Source organism: Taeniopygia guttata, chromosome 19 (assembly GCF_048771995.1).
Source record: "Taeniopygia guttata chromosome 19, bTaeGut7.mat, whole genome shotgun sequence".
In the NCBI taxonomy this organism is placed as follows: domain Eukaryota; kingdom Metazoa; phylum Chordata; class Aves; order Passeriformes; family Estrildidae; genus Taeniopygia; species Taeniopygia guttata.
Genome location: NC_133044.1, coordinates 6,240,287 through 6,263,842, shown reverse-complemented (window position 1 = coordinate 6,263,842; position 23,556 = coordinate 6,240,287). Strand labels below are relative to the sequence as shown.

General features: G+C 43.0%; 1 protein-coding gene across 8 annotated transcripts in view; it reads left to right on the top strand.

Annotated features, from left to right (window-relative positions):
* CUX1 (cut like homeobox 1) overlaps positions 1 to 23,556 on the top strand; it is a 268,920-nt gene that overhangs the window by 201,544 nt on the left and 43,820 nt on the right. For 3 of the 8 annotated variants that reach the window (XM_030288032.4, XM_030288030.4, XM_030288028.4), the window contains 4 exons: positions 1,292 to 2,118; positions 3,510 to 3,675; positions 4,336 to 4,392; positions 21,348 to 21,650. The exons of 1 other annotated variant lie outside the window; for it this stretch is intronic. In XM_030288032.4, the coding sequence (XP_030143892.4) occupies positions 1,292 to 2,118; positions 3,510 to 3,675; positions 4,336 to 4,392; positions 21,348 to 21,650 (1,353 nt within the window). The remainder of the gene's footprint in view (positions 1 to 1,291; positions 2,119 to 3,509; positions 3,676 to 4,335; positions 4,393 to 21,347; positions 21,651 to 23,556) is intronic. 4 more of the 8 variants (XM_030288035.4, XM_030288029.4, XM_072916710.1 and 1 more) reach the window with 2 other exon arrangements.

The following is a 23,556-nucleotide window of genomic DNA, read 5'->3' as shown; positions in this document are numbered from 1 at the left end:
GAAAAATATGGGGTTTGTGCAGGAAACTGCAAGAATGTTATTCAGTAGCATGTTTCATCTGAGAGTCTCAGACTTCCTTTCAAATATTAATTTGGCCTCAAAACTCCCTGTGAAACTAGCAGATAAAACAGCAGAGTATCACTGCCTTTTTTTCCTACTCCTTAGCTTTTCATGTATTTTACAGTGTGTGACAGGAAGGAATGTAGGGAGGCAAATTCAGAAATGCATTCAGATGAGCCTTATTATTATTGGAGTGATACACAACATGTTGGAAATCTTACTTCACTTTGTGGCCACTCTTTGCAGTGTGGGGTTCCCTGCTCCCACCTGGTGCTTCACTTGCCTGTTCTCTGCCGAGCAGCTTTCAGAGGAACTGGTTTCCAAGCACTGGGGACCTCAGTGGAAACTGAAATAGAAGCAGATGCCATTGCAAAACCTCCTGGCTCTGCAGAGATAATTCCCCACCCACGTTCCAGTCTCTGCTCGTCCCCAGCTGCTGCAGCACAGCCACCCAAATCCTGCTTCCCCACTGGAATGCTGCATTTGGGGGTTATCTCTGCTGAAAGCACCTGTGACTCCATCCTAGAGCTTCAGATAAGCGAGAGGGTGATGGCCAGGTGTCAGCCTGGCTCTGGTAGAGCTGTTTATTTTAGTGGTTGGGACCATGGTACAAGAAAACAGGAAACAGGAGCATATTGTGTTTGTCAAGTGAAATAATGATGATCATCTCTTCCTAAAGTTCTGCCTTTGTTGTTATTTGTGTGTTGTGTTTTTGAAGTTAAAAGGTCTCACCTTATTTATACTGGAATAGTCTGTCCAGGTGAATGCATCTGTGTTCAGTTCTGAGTGTGTGTTAAATTCATTTGTGGAGAAAAGAGTAAAGTGAAAGGTTAAATAACTTTGTAAATGCAGCTATAAAATGTTATTGACCACATGGTGGTGGGGGAGGAAGAAGTGAAGGGTTGATTTTCAAAGGCATTTATTTGAAAATTTTTACAATGGTGGAAGGGCAAGTGATCGATCCCAGACTTGTGCAGCTGAGTCTGTGCGTGCAAACCTCCAGCACTTTCGCAACTCTCAAAATTTTCCAGTGAAGAACTTTGGAAATCTTACATTATTTTGAAAAGTGCAAATCTTTGCTTAGTGAAAACTCTTCCCTCCCATGCAGAAATGTATTTCAGCCCCCCCCCCCTTTTTTTTTTTCCCCTGTCAGGGAAGTGTTTACAGTAGCACGTGTTGAATATAAAGCATTTTCCTCTGTTGCATTTAGTCTTTTGGTTGTTTTTCATAGCTGAGCCGGCTCAGCCGCCTTCTGCCTCTAGCAGTGGCAATTCTGATGATGCAATTCGATCCATTCTGCAACAAGCCCGACGGGAAATGGAGGCACAGCAGGCTGCCCTTGAACCTGCCTTAAAAACACCACCTCTATCTCAAGCTGACATTTCTATCCTGTCCCCCAAACTAGTGTCTACACCTGCAATGTCTTCGGTTTCCAGCTATTCTCCTTTGGCCATATCCCTGAAGAAACATTCATCTGTCACTGATTCCAGTATCTCTGCATTGCAGAACCTCTCTGGGCTCAAAAAGGAGCCTCAGGAGGCACCTGTTTTAGAGCTTCATGGAATAAGTGATTCTGCCCAGGGTATGTTGAGGCATGTTAAAAATGAGTTGGGACGTGGTGGTGTTTGGAAGGACCATTGGTGGAATACTGTGCAGCATGAGAGAAGAAATGCAGCTCTTCCCGAAGATATAAAAGTTGAGGAAGCCAGTGGTGGAAAAGAAAAGGTCAGCAATCAGACTAGGCCAGATCGTAGCCAGCTCCAAGGACCGTCTTCTTCCGAGTATTGGAAAGAGTGGCCAAACGCGGAATCTCCGTACTCGCAGAGTTCTGAATTGAGCATGACTGGGGCGAGTCGCAGTGAGACACCACAGAATAGCCCCCTCCCTTCATCCCCTATCGTGTCCTTGTCCAAGCCATCCAAACCTTCGGTTCCTCCACTGACACCCGAGCAGTATGAGATTTATATGTACCAGGAGGTGGATACGATAGAGCTAACGCGGCAGGTCAAGGAAAAGCTAGCAAAGAATGGCATCTGCCAAAGGATCTTTGGGGAAAAGGTAAAGAAGTGGTTCTCTCTTGTTTCACCAGTGTTGTGATTGTGCCCTCTGCTCCTTACACAGGTGCAGAGCCAGAGGGGTCCTGTGGAAAAATGGTTTTGCTCTGTGTGTGAAGTATTTCAAAACTCACTAAGTATTAGTTTCCCTGTGTGGTAGGAATTGCAAAGGTTTTTATACAGGGATTGGCTTCAGCCACGTGGAACTAGGAGTGGGGTCCTGAGTTTAGAAAACTTGAAAGCTGAAGCAAATGTTGCTGAGACTCAATATTTCATGCTTAATGTAATGAATTCATGGAATATTTGAGTAATACCATTGTCATGACTGGAGAGTCTTAACTTTGTTATAAGTGAAGATTATGGGCACAAGAGCATTTTTCCTGTTCGTTATTATTTGGAAATGTGCACAAGGGCATTAAAACAAACACATGGAAAATCCCCTAACTCTCCTTAGTCTGAAGTCAAGAATTCCAAGTCATTGCTAATACCTGCTGCTCAATACCTCAGTGTGCTCCGAGACGTTTTAGAGCAATATTTGATTATAGATAAGGCTCCCTGAAGTTCTCAATTGTGAGCCCTAAGCACTGAGCACTTGGGATTTTGAGGGTCCCTAACCATCATAAAACCCCTCCCAGGCTGTAAAAAGTGTTGGACATTTGTTGTTTCTTCTTCCTATAAAGAATTAAATCAATATAAAAGTGTAATAGGAGCTGGCATCGTACTATTACCTTCTCACTAAGATGTAAAATGAAAAGTCTGACCTCTCAGGGTCATTAAAGATCCCACGGCAGCTTTCATTAAGTATGATTTTTAACTCTTGTACCTGTGCTGAATACCAGGCAAGTAATTGCATCCTGCCTGTCTGAAATTCTCCCCACCCCCTCCCAGCATTCAGCTGTATTCTTAAATATTTACTTACATGGAACAGCTACTGCTACAGGTGAAAATACACATCGTTATAATTCATCCCCCAAAAATCAACCAAATATAGGCCTAGTCTCAAAAGTCCCAATTATTTTTGTTTGAGAACAAAATACATGCCAGTCATTGCCTGTTTCATCTGCCTGTGTGTGCCTGGACTCGGTGTTTTTCCTGTTAAAAATGATGAAACTGTTTGACACAAAATATGAAAAGCATGCAAATCCAGGCTGCTGCCACCCAGATCCTGCAGGAAAAACCCACCTTCCTTCAGAAGGCAGCACGGCAGGAAGAAAAGCATTTCCATCTGAGTATCCACAGAAAACAGTTTTTATAATTGTCCAATTTTTACAGTTTTTATAATTGTCCATATACAAACAATTTGAGCGATACAATAAAGGAAACCAAAATGCCTTAAATTCCCCCCGTTTCCACTGCCAGTGTGTTAACGTGCCATTCTTGGTTGCTTCACTTCAGGTATTGGGGCTGTCCCAAGGAAGTGTCAGTGACATGCTCTCCAGGCCAAAGCCATGGAGCAAATTGACCCAAAAAGGCCGAGAACCATTTATTCGTATGCAGCTCTGGTTGAATGGTGAGCTGGGACAGTGTGTCCTGCCCGCACAAGGGCAGCAACAAGGACAAGGTAATTAAAATTCCACTATGTTGTTTGAGTTGAGGAGGAGGAGATTTTTTTTTATTTTTCTATTTTCTGTATTTTTTCTTTTTTTTTTTTTAAATTTGCAGTAAGCCAGCCTTGCACCAGTGCTGGTCCAGGCGTTATGGAAGTGGCACCATCCACCCTGGCAGCCCAGCCAGTCCCTAAGGGGACATGCTGGGAATGTTTATGAACATTTATGTGTAATTGATAAGCAGCAGTTATCAAGTTCTTCATTAGGGTGATATTATCTAGGCATGAATATGACACACAATCCCAAAAATTTTGGCCAAAGAGCTGGAAAATGTTGTGCGCTGTTTCCTAGGGTTGCACAGGGGATTTGGATTGTTCCAGGGAGAATATCGATTGCTGTCTCAGGAGGTGAGCTGGAAAACTGAGCTTTAAAGGGGGAATGCTGGGTTGCAATGACACTTTTATTGTGGCTGTCTCTTCCCCTAATACCTACTGACACAGAAAAGCCAGGCTGGAGCCTGGCCTGGGCCGTACCTTTCTGTGCCATGAGTTAACTGAGCAGCGAGCCCTTGCCGAGATCAGCACTTTGCTATTTGTTGAGCCTGCTTACTGTTTAGTTTGTGGTTTGGCATCTCCTTTTATTGTTCCCTGATTTTCCTCTCCTCTCTTATCTAGTCCTTCACTCTGTGACATCATTACAGGATTCCCTACAGCAGGGATGTGCAAGCTCAGGTAATCAGCTGGTTTCAATGATTTGCTCTGAAATAATTCTCTGTGCTTTTGTTGCGTTTGCTTTGATGCTGAGAGGTTTCTCACATTTTGTTGTATCATACAGGAGTCCCTTCAGTTTTTTTTATTAATGCAGTTAATTCCTTCTTCTCTCCTTGTTGCTATGGCAGATGTAGGGAGCACACATATTTAGCTGCATATATTAGGTAAAGAGACTGTCTGATCTTAGAGATCATTGGCTCTGTAAGGGTTTTTTTTTTGCCATAGTTCAGCTTATCAATGTGACATGTGACAATGGCTGTAAAACAAGCCCTTGGTTTGTAACGTGATCCACATACTCCAGCTGCCTCACTTGCTGGTAGGTTTTTTTCCACTCTCCTTTGCACAAAATCTGCTTTGTTAATCCAAAGGTGAGGAACAGACCACGTTACGTTTGTTTCAAGCTTCGTTAAATATTCCCAGCAGACCTTTTTATTTTTCTCCTTTCCATTTTCAAAAAAATAAAAATAAATAAAAAAGCAGATGCAGCAAAGCTGAGTGTCAGGGCAGTGAGTGGCTGAAGGCTTTAGAGATGGTCACAGGCTAGGAGGGAGGCTGGGACAGGAGAGAACAGCTGTGTTCCTGCTGTTAGATACCAAACTCTACCCACACAGCCTCTTACCAATGAAATGCTTCACTGACGTAAAACACTCCAGAAAAATACCCGTGCCTTGCTCTGTGCTTACAGCCAGTGCCCTGTGCTGGAGAACTGCTGCATTTCAGGGCACAGACAGGGATGGCTTGTGCTCCTCTTCCACCCTTCTGCTATTCTGAAATACTCTTTTTTTATTACTGCTCACTGGCTTTACTCTAAATATCCCAACCAAAGTGTTTTTTTCTTTCTACTGGGGAAACTATTTTGCATTCTAAAAGATTTTACTAGAAGAAAATTCATGATGATATTCAGTCCACGTTTTTCTTAAGGAGAACAGTTGAAAATAAATACATAAAAGAAAAAAAAAATGCCCCCAGTAAAAACAAGCCAAGAAAACAAAACCAAAATGGGAGAAAATTTATTTGCAATCATAGGGCTATTGTTACTTATAGCCAAGCATTTAGGGAACATGGAAATTTCCTGTGATGGTTCATTAAAAACATGGCATTGAGTACTTTTTTTTGTGGCATCAATGCCGTGCAAGAGTGTCACAGTTACAAACGTCTGAGACGGCGTGGAAAATATGAGTAATTAATTGTAGCCATTTTAGGGGGAATTTGAAATCAGAGGAGCTGGGAAATGCTGCATTGTTATTGCTAATCTTCATATTTATGACTAGCTCTAATTATAAAAGATGGAAAGACAAACCCATAGTATTAAAATCCAACCACCCTCTGGATTCCCGGGGGGATTGCTGGGAGCTGAAAGTGATTTCCTTCAGGAAGTTCAGTTTTGCTGCTGGGATATTTTGTTCCCTCCCACACTCCCAGTGTCGTTTGTCAGTTCCTGCCCTTGAGCTAATATTTTGTGAGGTGACACGTTCCTATCAGCTAATAAAATCATGTTATTGATGATTGTCCTCCTTCATTCCTTAAAGCCGACTTACAAATGAGAAAATGGGCTCGTGCCCTTTTCTACCTCCTCTCAGAGGATTAAAAATAGAATTGTTGTACAAAATGTTCTTTTCTTGGTGCCCTTCTCTGTGTGAAGGCATGAGGAAGGTTGTGGCACCAGGCAGAACAAAAGAGCAAAAAACCAAGTTATTTGAATAAGGAAGAGTAGTTTGGTAATTTCCTTTTATTAGCAGCTGTTCTGTAATTAAAAATGCAGCAAACAGTTTGGAAAAGGTAATAATAATTATGCATTTGTGAAAGAACCATCACTCCAGGGCAGAGAGGAAAAAAAAAAAAGAGAGAGAGAGAGAGAGAGAGACAGCTCCAATTTTCTGGTCTTCTGAGACGTTTCCCAGGAAAATCAAGGCAGGGAAGGTTGCATACTTGTAATTTTAAAACAGAAATTAATCAGAACAATTTTGAAACGAGGAACGGTCTGGAGCCTTTTCCATGTAATATAATTGGCTTGGAACTTGTTGAATGCATGAAGGGAAAGAAGTGAAATTAAACTAATACACTCAGTGGCTCCTGAGTGCTTTGCCAAGAAGGTCTTCAGTGTACAGAGTGTCAACATGCATAGTAACGACTCATACTTTTATTAGCTGGGAGTATTTTCATTACTGTTTGGCTCTATTCTACCAAACTAGCAAGATTTTCTGGATTTCTGACCCAGTTAGTTGCACTTCTAGATCATAAGGTTTTGATTAACACCTCATTCATGAAAATCTCACCTTTTGTCTAGTAATTTCCATTTTCATGTGTGGATAGATGGGCCCATCCATGTTTCATATAATGAATGGATAAACATATATATATTTTATATATTTGTATATATGTTGAGGTAGTAAAGGGAAGCCAGGCTTGGTTTTCTTCTTTGGAAGCTGTGCTCATGGATTTTATAAAAAACAGCCAGGTATATACCTGTATTTTCTCCCTGTGAGCTTTCCTCAAGGCTTGGTGATTTTGTGCAAGTTTCAGGGAACATGTTTTACACAAAAACAGTGTCTGTACCCTAGGTGGTCAAAAATAGTATTGCTGTGCCTTTTCTAACATTTTTTCTGTGTATTTCTTTCCACCTAAATGCTCTAATGCCCTTGGGTAAATCTGCCTTTTTAATGATTTATGTGTCAAAAGCATGGACCAAATCACATGGAAAAAAAAGTTGAATTAGTGTCACCCAACTGCATCAGCATTTTTTCATGATGAATTTGTCCCTTATTTAGTTGCATTACTGCTGATGGGAGCCGGGGTGGGTTTGAGCAGTTGCCACGTGCCAGGAGAAGGCTCAGATATTTTTCTAAATACTTGTACTGCGCGCAGCTTTTATTAGTTGTTTTATTTTGGGGGTTTGTGCTGCGTATCTATAGGAGATTGAGACAGAGTTTCCTTTTTGGTGCTGTTGGTTCCGTCCGTGGCTGCTCGCAGGCAAGATGAATTTTTACATTCACTTTTTTCTTTATCCTCTGTGAAGGACATATACTCTCTATATACTACATGAAAGGCTTGCAAATACTCAGTGGGAAGAGGACGTGCCTTTTTGGTGTGTGTTTCTGTAAGGGTCGTCTTATGACCTAATGTGGAAATCTTCATTTGCCGATACAGCTGCGGGTGATCTCAGGGGATTTTGAATTTCCCTTTTGTTTGTCTTCCTTTCTGGGTATCATCCATCATTCCTAACCTCATGCTGCTTAGCAATAGTAACACTCATGGGAGTTGAAGAAAGGATTATAGCAGCATAAAATGGGGAGCTAATTAGAGCTTGTTTCAAAATCAGAATCTAGCTTGAGATAATTGCATATTATCTGGTGATTTAAAAACCCGAGATCTACTGTATTTAGATCAACTGAAATATGCATAAAAGCTTTCTTTTCAAAATAAAATGTTTGTAACAACGAGGAGATTACTTCTTATCATCCCTTGGGAACACAAATCAGAAAAACCTCAGGATAATTTTGTGTCATTATGATGTTAACAGAGAGATCAGGGTGTGATGGCAGAGCCAGGTATCCATTGTATTTTCATTTCTGTGATACAGATTCCTGTAACATTTGCCAGTACAGAAGCTGCTGAGTGGGCAGGTAGTTAGCTGTGTGCTGGGTGGATATTCCCATTTTCCTGATACCAGGAGAAATCTATCACATTGGCTGCTCTGGGAGAAAAAAAGTAGGGAGAGAGCATGCTTCAGGCTGGCAGTCCAAATTCGGGAATGCCATCCTGATACACTTCTGGGAAGAGCTCAGTAGCCTTGTGGTGGCAAAGGAGATGCCCTTACCCCCATCTCCCTGCGTTTTATCATCTTTCCTTGCATTCTTCTGGTTTGTTTGAGTGGGCAGAGCTGTGCAGTGGTGCTCCAGAGCACAGTTGGGATTAGCACAGGGAGAGCTGAATCCTTGCACTGTGACATCACCAAAGTGATTGGTGCAGTGATGCTGACAGGCCTTCCCAAATTGGAGCTGGTTTTTGTTGTTGAATAAAAAAAAAATTTAAAAAAAAAAAAGGTTTTGCAGTCATAGTCTTTGCTGGCATTCCAGGTTAATAAAAATGTATGACATGAAATGTTTGTGGTTAATGTAGTCTGTGAAATGGCAGAGAAGGGAGATCACATGGCTCAGCTGACTGCAGGAATTCCATGCAGAGATATTTTGCGTTTGATGGCCAATTACTGAGTCTTGGACTTGGGAAAGTTGTGGCCTTTTGTGCTAGGTGCAAATGTGGTTTTAAAGTTCAGAGCTGAACTACTAAGTCAGCCAAAGAGTTACCTTCATGCTTATCCCTGGAGCACCCTGGCACATCCTGGTGAAGTTTCCACATTTTTTCTGTGTGGTTTGGGATTGGACTCAGGAACAGTTGTTGATTTCAAACCACAGGGTATCAGCTGGCTCCTCATAAGGGCAGCTGTTGTAGTCTGTAATGTGTGTGATCATCTTCTGTGCCATTTCCCTGACATTTGGGCCATGAAGACCTCCCTGGCAGCCTTTCTGGTATCAATAAAACCAAGAGAATCGCTGTCAAGGCACCTCGCTGGGACCTGGGAATGCAGCAAGAAGTCAGTGCCTCAAGCTGGTTCTGAGCACCTTGGCTCTGATTCCTGGCCATCAGCTGGGCATTCCTGCTTCCTGCTGAGGCCTGTCCTGCCCAGGCTGCCTCCCACAGCCCTGCTCCTCTTCCATCAGTGATGTTTGCAAATCGTCAGTATTGCTGAGAAATCCGTCTCCTGGTTGTACTCTCCTCTGTCCATGGAGCCACCCAGTGATTAAATTTGCAGAAGACAACTCTGTCCTCGCTGTGGTCACAGCTTTGCTGTGCAAAGGGCTAAAGGGCTTTTAGAAGGGCTAAAAGAAAACTCAGAATCAGGGAGTGAACACTGTTTTCTGGGCTGATACTCCTTGTGACTCAGTTACAATGTTCCTGTTAATACAGCAAAGAGGAGACCTGTGCTGGATTCTAATGCAAACTTAATTGACTTCTAAGTGCACTTATGGACTCTTAGCCTTCGTTTTGGAGAAGATACCAAATCAAGTGGCAGCTAGGTTTTATTTTTGTGGTTAATTTGGGAATGTAAGTCCTTGATGTTCACTTCCCCTTTGTGTGAGATCCCCAAGAAAGGAGTTCAAGTGTGGCTCTGCAGCAGCACTGAGCCAGGCACAGCAATGCCTTATCTTTAAAGTCTTTATTTTCAAAGAGCAGAATTAATAAATGAAGATTCTTTTTTAAAGCTGTGTGAAGAAAAAGAAACTTCCCTGACCATTATTGCCTCAAGCTTCTCAGGTAGTTCACAGAGTAGCAGTTAGAGAGAGTTGTTAAAAAACTTGTTGTAGTTAGAGAGAAAAGCCATGACCATTGAATAGTCGAGCTCTGTAAATTCCACAGTTGTTAATTTCATTACTTATTACTTCACTTCATTAATTACCAGCATTTTCCATCCCCTCTGCGTGCGCACTCAGAGATGCTCGGCCTCCCCTGGGGAGGGGCCCACAGCCCCTCCCTGCTGCCAGCTGCAAACCACAGAGGGGCTGGGTGGAAAACGAGGAGCTGATAGATTGGAAAGGCAAATTCCAGCCAAACTGGAGCAGCACAGACACCCAGAGAGGTCAGGGCTATGCAGCTCCAGGCAGGGTCAGGAGCCGCGGTGACGGCCGGGCTCTGTCCCCCGTGGGCTGGCAGCTGCACAAGAGCTTGGAAAGGCACTTCTCCAAAGGGAGCAGATGATTTTCTCTTGGGGATGGAAGACCCTGGCAGCTGGCAGAAGCTCACGTTGGTCTTTTGGCTGCTGGTGGTAAAAGGAGGGGGGCTGCAGGTCCAACCCCGTGGCCACCGGTGGGATGGAGATGGCCACGGTACCCTCATCCCTCCCTGGGCAACAGAGCAACTGCTGCTCAGCAAATTACCAAATGCTCCTCCACTGGATGAAAATTACCTTGCTTTCAATTCAAAGAACAGATAATGGGCTATTTTGTTCCCAAAATACTGGGAAAAAAGGTGTGTGAGCACCAAATGTGCGGGTTGTTATTTCCATCTTATAATGGGGATGGAAATCCTCTTCAGCCAGCAGCTCTGAAACAGGGAAGTAAACAGCCTGTTCTGATTATAGAGTTACATATTGCTTGATAGCAAATCATTCCCAAGATGAAAAAACAGAAGATTACCAGAAAATTAATATCTTCTAAGTTACCTTCCAGCCTGTCCTCTACATTAGGATATGAGAGAAACTTAGGAATTTGTCTCACCTCATTTGATGCATGTTGGAGGGTTTTTTAACTTGCCAACAACCTTCCAGAAGAAAAGCTAACTAAAGAATCCAGTGATTGTTTTAAATATGATGAGAAATGCAACTTGCATTGAAAACAAATCAAAGTGGATTTGAGATCAAATTTAAATAAAAGTGAAAAGAGAAAGATAGGAAATTAAAAAGCCAATGAAAGGAGAAAATACAACTGCAACAAGAAATGTAAAAAAAGCCTGATAGTACATGTTCAGTATTTATACTGGTCAAAGTTATTGCTGATGGCAATTTGTCACAGAATCACTGAATGATTTGGGTTGGGGGAGACCTTAAAGCCCATCCAGTCCCACCCCTGCCATAAGGACACCTTCCCTTATCCCAGGCTGCTCCAAGCCCCATCCAACCTGACCTAGAACATTTCCAGGGATGGGGCAGCCACAGCTTCTCTGGGCACCCTGTGCCAGGGCCTCAGCACTCTTAGAGGGAAGAATTCCTCCCCAAAATCCCATCTCTCCCTGCCCTCTAGCAGTGGGAAGCCATTCCCCCATTGTTCTGTCCCTCCTGCCCTTGTCAAAGCGCCCTTCTCTGTGTTCTGGCATGAGCTGGTCCCTTCTGGTCTCATCTCCAGAGCATCTCCCCGTTTCTTGATGCTTTCCAGGGGATCCTGGGATGCTGCTGGGATGGGTTCCTACACCAAGGAGGTGTGAGATTGACCACGGTGTAACCACAGCTGTGGTTAGTGTTTGTTTCTCTGGTTTACCCCTCTGGAGCTCAAGTCCTAAAAATAGTGCAAGTATGAACTGGCAGATGTTTCATTTGTCCTTTATGAGAGGACCAAAATTAGCCTCTCATTTGGCACCTAAATAAAGCAACTTAACTGCCTTTATGCGAACTTTGCAATTACTGTCTATTGAAGTTGCAACATTTTGTTGTGTTTGATGGGGAAGGGCATTATATAAGCAACACCAGCACCTAAAAAGCCACCAGACCTTGAAAGAGAGAGGACAAACATGAACGAGCCCAACTGGGTTTTCTGGGGGGGACTGATTGGGATGATTGGTTGTTTTTTGGTGGTTTTGGGTTTTTTTTCCTTTTTTTGATCCAAGACAGGTGTTTTCCCTAATGAAGGTTTCATTAACTAAAAAGAAAGAAAAAGCAAAAGTACCTTGGAAATGCTCAGAGAGCTGTCTATTGTAAAGGTAAAAACATTAATAAAAGGACAGCAATGATTTCTCTAATTTTCAGAGAAAAATCTGCACAGAATGCCTAAAGCTGGGTTAGCAGTGGGACTCCCCAGGGGCAACAGAAAGATGTTATAATCAATTACCACATCATAACACTGATGTATGATAATTACTGAGTGTTCCTCCTGAGATAGTGCAGCATTTGGCTGGGATGCGGCTCTTTCATGGTCCACTGCCTGATTAATATGCAAATAATAGGCTGATTGCATGATGAATGCAGAAAATGAGTTCGCTGATAACGTGAGCACCGAAGCGGGAAGATGATAAATTACTTTTACTGACTGTCCTACATTAAGTACCCTTTCTCAACAATTTTATCACAAATTAAGTAAAGCAGTATGGAGAGATTATGAGGATGTGTAAAATAATGTACCTTAATAGCTTTTATAATATTGTTGCCTACAATGTAAATGTCATTTTGTTTCGGCACTTTCCCCAGCACTCCTCCAAAAAGGAAGGTCTTGAGTGCTCTGGGTCACTGTGTTTCTCTCTGTGCTGAGGGTGGGAGATGGATGGATGGATGGATGGATGGATGGATGGATGGATGGATGGATGGATGGATGGATGGATGGATGGATGGATGGATGGGAAAGGAAAGGAAAGGAAAGGAAAGGAAAGGAAAGGAAAGGAAAGGAAAGGAAAGGAAAGGAAAGGAAAGGAAAGGAAAGGAAAGGAAAGGAAAGGAAAGGAAAGGAAAGGAAAGGAAAGGAAAGGAAAGGAAAGGAAAGGAAAGGAAAGGAAAGGAAAGGAAAGGAAAGGAAAGGAAAGGAAAGGAAAGGAAAGGAAAGGAAAGGAAAGGAAAGGAAAGGAAAGGAAAGGAAAGGAAAGGAAAGGAAAGGAAAGGAAAGGAAAGGAAAGGAAAGGAAAGATGGAAAAGGGGAGGGCAGTCATTAGGCTGGGATCCATCCCATGTGGACATTGCCTGTGGCAAGGGAATGTCCACATTGTTTAGTGGAGATCTCTCTAAATGCAGTGCACAGTGCACATATGCATCCTGCTGCAGCCTCTGCTCCAGAGCAGACACAAGGTTCAGATCTCAGAGGAGGTGTGGAAATACCTTCACACAGGCTCCTGACACAGGGGGACAGCAGACAGTCATAAAATTGGTGCCACATTCAAGCAAGTTGGTTTACCACATCAAATCACAAGGTCAGCAAATCACCATAAACTGCAGCAGAACCTCCTCGTGGAGGCTCCCACTCTGTTTTCCAAAAGGCATTGTGCACACGTTTGTCTTGATTATACTAAAAATATAACACTGTGGGGTTGTGGCATCTTGATTGATTGCTTCCATGACATATTTGTTTTAGCATTCAGAAAATCCTTAATAAAGCGTCTGCACACAAGCTGCTTTAATAATAAGGTTATTGAAAATATTTTCCAGCAGTTATTTCTAAATATTGATTTCTAGCTAAGTTATGGAAACACAGAAAAAATCTGAATATTAAGTAAAGGTTGGCAGAGTAGAGCAATGTATTTTAAAGCAGCCATGATTCTGCCAATAACCACCTAATTTAAAATATAGTATTTTTAGAAAGGGTTTTTTTTTTATTGGTTAAGGGTTATCTCTAAAACCAAAAATCACATTTCACTTTTCAATGCCAAGATCCCACTTTTTGCTCAGGAATCAGTTAAGGCTGTTGACCTAACCTGGGCATTGCTCTGATGTTTTCAACTGTGTGTCTAAATCTAGCTAAAAAATTCTTAAGTTTCCCGTTGGTTTTTTTTTGGTTTTTTTTCTGTGTTTTATTGTAAAGTAATGCTTAGGGGTTACAGAGGCTTCATCTTTCCTTCAGGCTGTTGCAAAAATGTCCCTTAATTCTTCTCCTCTGAGGGTTTCTCCTGGAGTGTTGTTGTGTCAGGGCTTGGTGTGTCTGCTCCAAAGTGGGATCTCAGGACAAATTTCACTGGAGCTGACTGACTCCAGGTGTATCTTCTGCACAAGACTCCAGACATCCTTCAGAGCAATCTGTGCTCCCCACTCCTCCTAACTCAGTGGAAGTCGGATGGTTTCACTTTATGTAGCCTTAAAATAGGTCTTGGTGTAGCTTTGGGCACGACAGTGGGATTTCTAAAACTCTGAGGCGTTTGTGGCTGCAGGTTTGTTGGAGGGAGAATTGGTTGCCCAACTTCTCCAAGTTTTAAACATCCAGCTGTAAATCTCTCCTCATGAGTCTGTCACCAGCTCCCATCTTACATGCTCTTTTCTCAACTTCATCTGGTTTTTCCAGCTCCTTCTGCTTTCCAGAGGTGAAAACTTATTTTTTTAATAGAGGCGCAAAGCTAAAACAATTTTTGAAAATACAACTTAAATTGCAGCAATACTCAAAAGCAGGTTTTTTCAAGTAATTCTAACATCTATCCTGATCATTCAGTTTTATGTCCTCCTGACATTTAACATATACTCATATGTAGTGTAGGAATCTTTATTTTATATTGCCCCAGTAATTGCAGGGTTAACCAAAGCTGGTTCCTCCCCTTTCCGTGCAGGCACACATACATCTGCACACTTTCCTAAAGGGGTTTTTCCTTTGATCCCTCCCCCCATCCACATAAAATTTCCCTCTGAGCCAAGACCCAAAATAACATTTTCCCCAAAGTTACAACATTTATGAAGCAAACAAACAAATTCTCCACAGTCAGAGTGGTGGCAACTCCAGCGAGTGCTCACAACTCTTAACTGCACAATCCTACGTATTTGACATCATTAGAGATGCAAACTGCAGGGAGCTTTGTGCACTCCCTACACAGAACTGGGGGAGTGTATAACTGTAGGGAGGATCATATTTTCGTGAGCCACATGAGCCACATCAATTTGCAAATTGTGACTTAGGCAGAGTTCACTCACTCAGAGTAAATCCACCAAAAGCAGTACCTGGGAGAAGGCTCTTTCACGCATATTTTCTTTAATTAGTCAGAAGAGGGATGTGTTGCAGTGCTCTCCCACAAGTGCTGCTAGCTTTATTACATATTTCAGACTTGTGCTGCACCCACTGTTAGTGAGGAGAGTTGCGGTTATGGTGCTTTAAAAATTAACTTTAGAATGCTAATTTCTTCTCATCCCTGGAGATGTCCAAGGCCAGGTTGGATGGGCTTGGAGCAACCTGGGATAGTGGAAAGTGTCCCTGCCCATGGCAGGGGGTGGAGCCAGGTGAGATTTAAGGTCACTCCCAACCCAAATCATTCTGTGATTCTCAGATAAGACCCTGCAAAGGCAGACATAGCTAAAGGTAAAATCAAATAGAAGGTTGGAGGGAAGAAATCTTTCCCTGAAATTCTCACACCCTGGGAAGCTGAGTACCACAGCTGTCCTGGGGATGTTGCTCAGGCTGATTCTCAGGGCAGCATTCACCAGGTTTTGGTCTACAGATTGGATAGAATGGGCAGCCTCATCATTGGGAAACAGAAACTAATCCAGTCCCAGTGTGAGACACTTTGATCTCAGGCAACCTGCCAGGCCTGTTGTTGTCCATTAACTCATCTGCACGAGGAGGTAAATGCAGCCCTGAAGTAGCAAATGCTCTTTTAAGAGATTGCTGAGAAATCTCCTGTCCACATTCATCTGCTTTCATCTTGCCTGCTGATGTGCTGATTTGGGAGGGAGCAGAGCCGGGATGTCCCGTGGGATGTGCCCATCCCGTGGGATGTGCCCGTTCCCCCAGCTCCTCAGGAGGCAGCTGGGACTAGTTTGGCACAAACCCGCAGCCCGAGCTTTGGACAGTGGGAAAAGTGGTGCATCAAAGCAAGCGCCGGTGAAATCGTGTTTGGGTTCTCGTCGGAATGTCACAGAGTACCCTGTCATTTTGTTTTAGCAACTTGTCCTTCCAAATGCGCAGTTCGCCTTATGGCATGCCAGCAGTAAAAATGTCACTTACAATAATTACTTTTTGGTGAAAATGCTTGCTGACTTCCTACCTTCAAGCTGTTTTTTACACAGTGGGGAGATAATAAGAAATGACTTTATCCTGACTGCTCAAATGAACACTAAATGGAATTTAGGTTATTATTACTGCAGATAGAGGACTGTGTATTGAAATTTAAATAGTGGATCAGATAAACTGCAGAGATTTGTCTCTGAAAATTATAGTGGATCCATTTTTTCAATCCACTTCCCTCTGAAACTTAAGGCAGCTGTTGTCTGCCTGCTGTCTTTAGAATATAATATTTTTCATAATCCTTTTAGAGGCCCCTGAATGTCTTCTGTGTTTTGTATGGTCTTCTTCAACTTCGCCATGTTCCCCATGGGTCCTTTTGCAGTTTATTAGCTAAGCCTGTGTTAGCAGCAAGGCTTGCACAGGTCACTCTCCCAGCAGCTCCAGGAGTACAGGTTGCTCTGTGGATGGACACAGCACCCTGAGAGTGGGCTTGTGGTTTCTGCTCACACATCCAGCTGTTCTTGTTCAAATCTCTGAACTCTGGATTTACAATTGGACGCAAAGCCGGTTTGCTGTCAGAGGCTGAGGCAGGTCTGAGCGAAAGCAGCAAACCTGCAGCTCTCAAAATGCATAGGAGAAGTTGCAGTGGAGGAATCTGTGCTGGCAGATGTGATGCCTCTGGGACTGGTGAAACCTTATCTGTGTCTCAACACTGCTCAGCCACTGAGTGCCTCCTTGGAGGGGATACAGCAGCACTGGTGTCACGTCCTGTAGATGTCTCAGATCTTCTGGGGAGCTTGGAGCAGGTGGCACCTGCAGGTCTTTGCATCCGAGATCTCCTGAGCTTCAGAAGGAGCCTCCAGCTGAAGAGTGCTGTGGATCTGAGCTGTGCTTCACCTGTTGGATGTGTCCTCTGGACTTGGGAAGAGTTCCTGGACATCACAGAAATGGTCCCCCTTGGGCAGTGCCCTGCAGTTCTAAATGTCCTTGCCTGCTGAGTTCCTGCAGAGCTGGAGATGCCCTGCACAGCCTGGGGCTCCTTACACCCTGCAGGACTCTGCCACAGCAGCGTGGCAGAACTGAGCAGAGAGAGGTGGCAGGCTGGGCAGTGCTGGGGGAGTGTTTTCAGGTGATTTGCAGCCTATCAGTGGGATAGTCAAGCAACTGAGGCTCCAGGATCCAGTACTGGGGACCTGACCCCAACATGGAATAGGAAGTCTTGGACAATAAGAAGATCTGGAGTCCAGGAAAACCACCTGTGATCAATGAACTGAGACAAAAATTCTGATTTCAAACTTCCTCATATTTTCCAAAACAGTCATGGCAGATGCTGTGGGGAAGGTGTAGGGGATGGATGGAACCAGAGCAGCATTTGGATTCATCCCTTATGCCAAGGAATGCAAGACCACAAACTGTTTTCTGTGTTTGTGTAATTAAGGCAGGGTTAGTTTGTGATGGTTCTCAACCAGGTTTGTAAAATCCTCAGACCCCAGACCTATTTGCTGTTTGCAAAGTTAGTTTAGTTTCTTACCAGACAGCTTCTAAGGGGTGGGGAAGGAAGGGGCAGGCTGTGATGATGGTTTGGGGTTTTGTTGCAGTTAGGTGGTCATTCAAGCAGCAATTTTATATTGAGAAAATGGTATTTTAAAAGAAAACAGGAGATATTTGTGTAACGTTGACTTTGTTTTCACTCATTTATCTTCATCTTCACTTTAGACTGTGCATCCCTCTCTAGTATTGTAGGAAAAAAACAGAAGGGAAGAATTTCCTGACTTTAAAATAAGTCCCATGTGCTCTTCCAGGAGTGACATGTCCCCAGTCAGGGATATCTGTGCTGGCAGACTGAACCAGGTGTATTTGTCTTTCTGGAGAGACATTTGCCTCCAAAGTCTGGAAACTCCCCTTCAGTGCAGGGGCTCCCTCTGGGCTGTGTTATCAGCTGTGAAATAGCCAGTGTTGCTCTTTGGTTCTCTTCATGTCTTGGCCATGAATGGGGCCCAATTCCATTTGCCAAGAATTTCAGCTTGCTGGCCCATTTCTGCAGACATCACTTCTGGTACTTGATTTGCATTTTTTAGTATTATTTTCCATGCTGCATATTTGAATGTGCTACTTAAAATCACTTGGAAGGGCTTAACTTCCCTATACCCCAGACTATATTTTTAATTAATAGTGTAGAAAGTGCTGGTAGAACCTTTGCCTTTTTGTGAATCAGTTTTACTTACATCTTCAAAAGTTGGGATTATTTAAGTGCATTTGTGCTGTCTTTGCATCTTTAATGGCATTTGTCAACACCAGCTTGTAAATGTGCAGAAATTACATGGGTTTTTTAATAATTTAAAACGTCATTTTAAGCCGTGTCTTCATCACATGCAGGGTCTGATGGTCACCATCTTCCTATAAAGTCATTTTTGGGGACACCTGTTTCCCCCCAGCCTCTGTAAAGCTCAGGGGATCACTGATGTTTTGGCTACCTGAAACTTAAAAATTTCCCAGGGTCTGCAGTCACCTTGTCACTGGTGATGCTCTTGATCTCTCCAGCTCTTCCAGCATCTCATTTTTGAAGCTTTGGAGCTTTTACCTCACATCTTAAATTGGATGCAGGCTGTTGGAAAACAAACCCCTGGTTTACCTGGAATTTATTGAAATAATTTCATCAATAAATGGTGGTCATGGAGTTTGCAGGTTGTTCTGTAGCGCAGTTTTATATTTCTATGGACAAAATGGTCCTTTCCTCCTTAAACACAAATGTGAAAACATCCAGTGAATATTACTTTTAAGAAACTGGATTGCTTTTAAGTTGGTGTTATTCTTCAGAGCAGTCTGGGATTAAAAAAGCAGAGCAAGTTTTAAAGAAAAAAGCTTTCAATGTATTGTTTTCATTGGAAATGTTCAATTGCTGCTTTGGAAATCTTAATGTATATTTTTCAGATATCCTGAATTTGTGTCTTTGTCTTGTGAGGAACTTGAGAGAAATGAATACAGACAGATTATTTCATAAAACATGCAAAATGGCTGTGGATTGACAGTTAAATCTGGAATAGTGAATACAGTCAATTTTCCCCTTTGTTCTGTCAGCAGTCACTTGTACTCTAAATGTCTATTTAATTTTTTAAGTAGATTAACGGAAAATGTTTGCATTATTTGATTATTGAATTTACTGTCCCAAATAATGGATCTTTTCCTCAAATATTTATGGGATCTTGAAAATGTTTTTCCAGAAGGGAAAAATGCTAAAAATGAATAGGGAACATATTTTGAGTTATTTGTAGTACATGTACATAATGCCTCGCCTGAAATCACTGTACACTTGCCTTTTGGTGGGGAGAAAAAGCAGTTTGTCATCTGTACTGCCTTCCAAAATTAGATTCAGATAATCCCACCTTTTGGAGTAAATGAGCAGCAGATTGGTCTTAAAAATGAAATTCAAGCTCTTGGTAAGTGATATAAAAAATAAATAAGCTAATATGTGAGCAACAGAGAGCATCTCAGTGATAGATGATAACACAGATTACCTTTGTTGTGTTCATAATTAGGCTGGGCAAGGAGAGGGAGAAGGAGGCATTAGGAAATGCTTTTGTTTAGTCCTGTGTGGTTGGGTTGGGTTTGGTTTTTGGTGGTTTTCTTTATTATTTTCTCTTTTTTTTCCCCTGTGCTCTGTGTGTGCATGTGGCTCACCATGCACGGATGAGGAATTGTATAGGAAATTTGCAGCTGCTCTAGTTATTCAGTAAGATTTGTATAAGCTGGCACAAGGGACAAAATTAGACGAAGTTGAACCAGTGCTGTGCAGTTTATTAGCTAGGCAGCCATAATTTTGACCTTGCTGTGGGTTAAAGGACACAGACCTGAGAAGAAATCTGTTTATCATGTAGGGAATTCATGCCATCCCTGACAGTGTACAGTGAACAAGATGGATGATCTGCCAAATTGGTCCCTCGCATGGGTGAATCAGGGCAAATTTACAGTATGATTCCTTTGCTGCTCCTGATACAGAAATAACATTTCCCAGGGTTTCTGTTCGGTTGTATGATGACCCAGGGTGAGCAGAGAGAAGAAACAGGATTTGTAGGATCCCCTTTACCTTAAAGATTTACATGCACCTCACTTTCCTTTCTGTCTTCCTCTTTTGCATCTCACAGAAAGCACTAAGGAAAAAGTGAGATTTTTAGGTTTGAGAGAGCAGCTTCAAGTGAGTGTGTCAGGGAAGCTCTTGAATGCAGCATGGGGAAGCTCCCAGGACCCTGAACAACAAACACCATTATCCTCTGCACTCTGCTCCGTTTGGGCCTGACTTTTCCTGTGGCAATATTTCCCTTCAGCATTTGGGATATGTTTCCATGCTGCACAGGCTGCATGCTCTGGAATGATCTGACAATATTCTGGATAAAAAAACCTCAAAAAGCAGTGAGGTTTGCTGGCAGCCCTTGCCTGATGGGACCTGAGAATGCTCTGTGGTGGCATTGCAGGGCTCAGAAATTTCTGGGCTCTGCTGGGTTTGGATGGGCTCCTTGTGCAGCTGAGAGCTCTGTCAGCCTCCTGCAGGCACCCAGGGATGTGTGAGGCTGGAATCCATGTCATAAACCCTGGCAATGGGTAGGAGATAGCAAGGAGGAGGAAGCAGCCCCACAGAAATAGGAAAAGCTGTGGATAGAGAAATCGCCTGTGCCCCTTATCTCCTGAATGGTTCTTGTAAACCACGTTGCCTATGTGTTGTTGCTTTAAAAAAGGTTCAGCCTGTACCCTCAGATGCCTGGAATCTCTGAATAAGCTCAGTCAGTACGTTCTGTGAGAGATAAATTTATTGGGGGAAAACAACATTTTGTACAGAACCTATTGTTGTTGGCAGATTAACAGATTGGGAAAGCTTTCTTTTAAACCAAGTGTCACAATAACAGATTTAGGTGTCTCCTGATCCACTCAATATCTTTATGTTGGATTCTCAAACACTTTAATTAATACAACATAATTACAAACTGTATTTTAATCTTGTTATTTCTGGACAAAGAGAATTGCAGAAATGTGATGCGTGTGATAAGAAACAAAATTAAATCAATAATACTCTCAAGATAGAGAGTTGTGTCACTTGTAGAAAATCCCTCAGAACAAAATAGTGGCTGAGTGAGTTTCTTAACAAGTCACAGAAAGAAGTTTAAACCAGTCTAGAATGGTAGCTTTAAAACTGTCCTTACATAAAAATGTTGTGACAAGCAAAACTGAAATTTCCTGACCAAGGAAATTGCATGCAAACTTACAGACTATTGCACTTCAGTTTTTCCTGATTTTTATTTGTATCTGTACATCATGTCTTTATAAGAAATCAGAGACAACTCAAGATAAAATTAGAAAATAATTCTTGTTTTTAAAAAGAGGCTTTTTAGTACCCAAGTCATAGCAAGTAGCATTTTGCATACTTAGGCATTTCTTTAAGTAGGTAGAATATAAATGAGGAGGAAAGTTAAATATCCTGCAATCAAAACATTACAATTATGCTAAAGTGAGGACTTTTTTCTCTTTTTTCAATTACAGAAAGTACTCCAAAGACTTCTGCCAGTTGCAGTCCTGCTCCTGAATCTCCCATGAGTTCCAGTGAATCAGTGAAAAGCCTGACTGAGCTGGTACAGCAGCCCTGCCCCGCCATAGAGACGAGTAAGGATGGCAAATCCCAGGAATCCAGTGAGCCACCTGCCTCTGAATCCCAATCCACGACCCCTCTGCCACTCTCAGGCCACTCTGCACTCAGCATCCAAGAACTGGTGGCCATGTCCCCTGAGCTGGACACCTATGGCATCACCAAGAGGGTCAAGGAAGTGCTCACGGACAATAATCTTGGTAAATCGCTTTATTCTCATTTCTTGACCAAAATCATGTGTAAGTGTTCATGCTTTTATTGTTAGCTACACTGGATGTGTATGAGAATACCTGGGTTTGACTCTGGCCTAAGCTTTAATTTGCTAAAAAGATACCTAATCTTTTTAAACTCGTGGAAAATTCCTTTCAGATTGTCACACTCTACTTCTAATGCCACCACACCCTTGTTCTTCCTAAGCTCTGCTCCTGGCTCAGCAGCCAGGTACTGCTCCCACCTCCCAAAACAGGACCCCCAGAGCCCCAGAGCCAGTGAGATCTCCCCTTGGGAAAGGCTGTTTCCCCCACACATGCAAATTCCAGGCCCATTTTGGGTGAAGTAGAGGAGCCCAGCATGGTTGGAGAGGAAGGTGCACCACAAGCAGGAGCACAGTGTCCCTGCAGAGCTGGGAGGGAAAAGCCAGAGATTTAGATGAGCCTGAGATAAGTGTACAGGGCCACTCTGTTCTTCTGTTCAGAGATGTGCAAAGCTGAGGCTGCTTTTGCTACAGATGGGTTTTTGGCTGTTTGTTTCAGTGTCATGACTGTTTTTGGAATAGTCACAGGGAATAACCTGATGTGAGTATGGGAAGTCCACATTAATTCTCTCACTGTGCCTCTAAATCACTGGTTCTTCATGTCTTTAACCCTTGCTTCCCCCACAAGGCTTTGGGAAATGTTTTTGGGATCCTTTGAGGGCTCTGGCAGGAGGGCAGTAAGGCTGTCCCAGTGTTACCTGCTCCTGTTTCTGGGTCTTAGCAAGGGATTCATCCCCCTGCATCAGGTGCTCAGGGGAATGTCTGGTGCTCTCAGAAGTACCAGTTTCTCTTCTTTCACTACAAATAGGGTAAAGTTTAGATTTAGACTGTTACTTATGTGAGAAGACTTTTACCCATATCATCTGAACATGATGACTGTGAAAGTAAAAGCTCCTCTATTTTAGTATGTGAGGAAGCCTTTTTTCATCTAAACACACAATATCATGTTATTTTCTTAAAATATTTTTTAAGGGGGAAAAACGCTGGGATGGGGGAGGTCCCAAGTTCTCATTTAAATCATTTGGGGAAGGAAAAAGAAATGGCCTTGATCATTGACAGATCCTGAATGAGACTGTGTTCCACTGAGCCCAGCAGAATTCCTTGCCCATGCACTTGGCTGGGGCAGATGGTGGTTGCTTGTTCAGTGGAGACAAGGTAGAGATAAAGCCCCAAATCATGGTAAGGGTTTGCAGATCCAAGCCCCTGGTTTTTGGGCAAAATGCTATTGGGTGCTGTACCTGCTCTGGTGTTCCAGAGAGGTTTGAAAAAAGAACAAAAAAAGTATTTTTGTTTACATTTGCTTTGATGCCATTTTTACTTAGTCTTTTTTATTTCCCATGATTTTTGTTTTCCTACAGTGTGGCTGACAAGCCTAAAAAGCAGCAGAAGAGCCAGGAAATGTGCCCCAAACTCTGCATTAGGTGTGGAACCAGTTTCAATGTCTCCTTTTGTGCCCTCAGTGTGCTAGTGCACCAGGTTTTCTGGTGCACAGGTTTCTCTGCTTTAGGCCACTGGGCCTTGTGAACCTGTCACAGGCAATTGGTGGTGGCTGAGGTGTCCCAGTGTCACCAGCCAGTAAAGACCACAGTTGTACAAAACAATTCAGACTGAGCTGGGAGGGTCTCTCACCCCTCACCAGCTGGGGGAATGGCTTCAAAGTGAAGCAGAGTAGGTTCAGATGGGATGTTAGGAAGGAATTCTTCCCTGTGAGGGTGGGGAGGTCCCAGCACAGGCTGCCCAGGGAAGCTGTGGCTGTCCCTGGATCCCTGGAAGTGTCCAGGTTGGACAGGGCTTGGAGCAGCCTGGGACAGTGGAAGGTGTTCCTTTTACTAGGAGTTGGAACTGGGTGATCT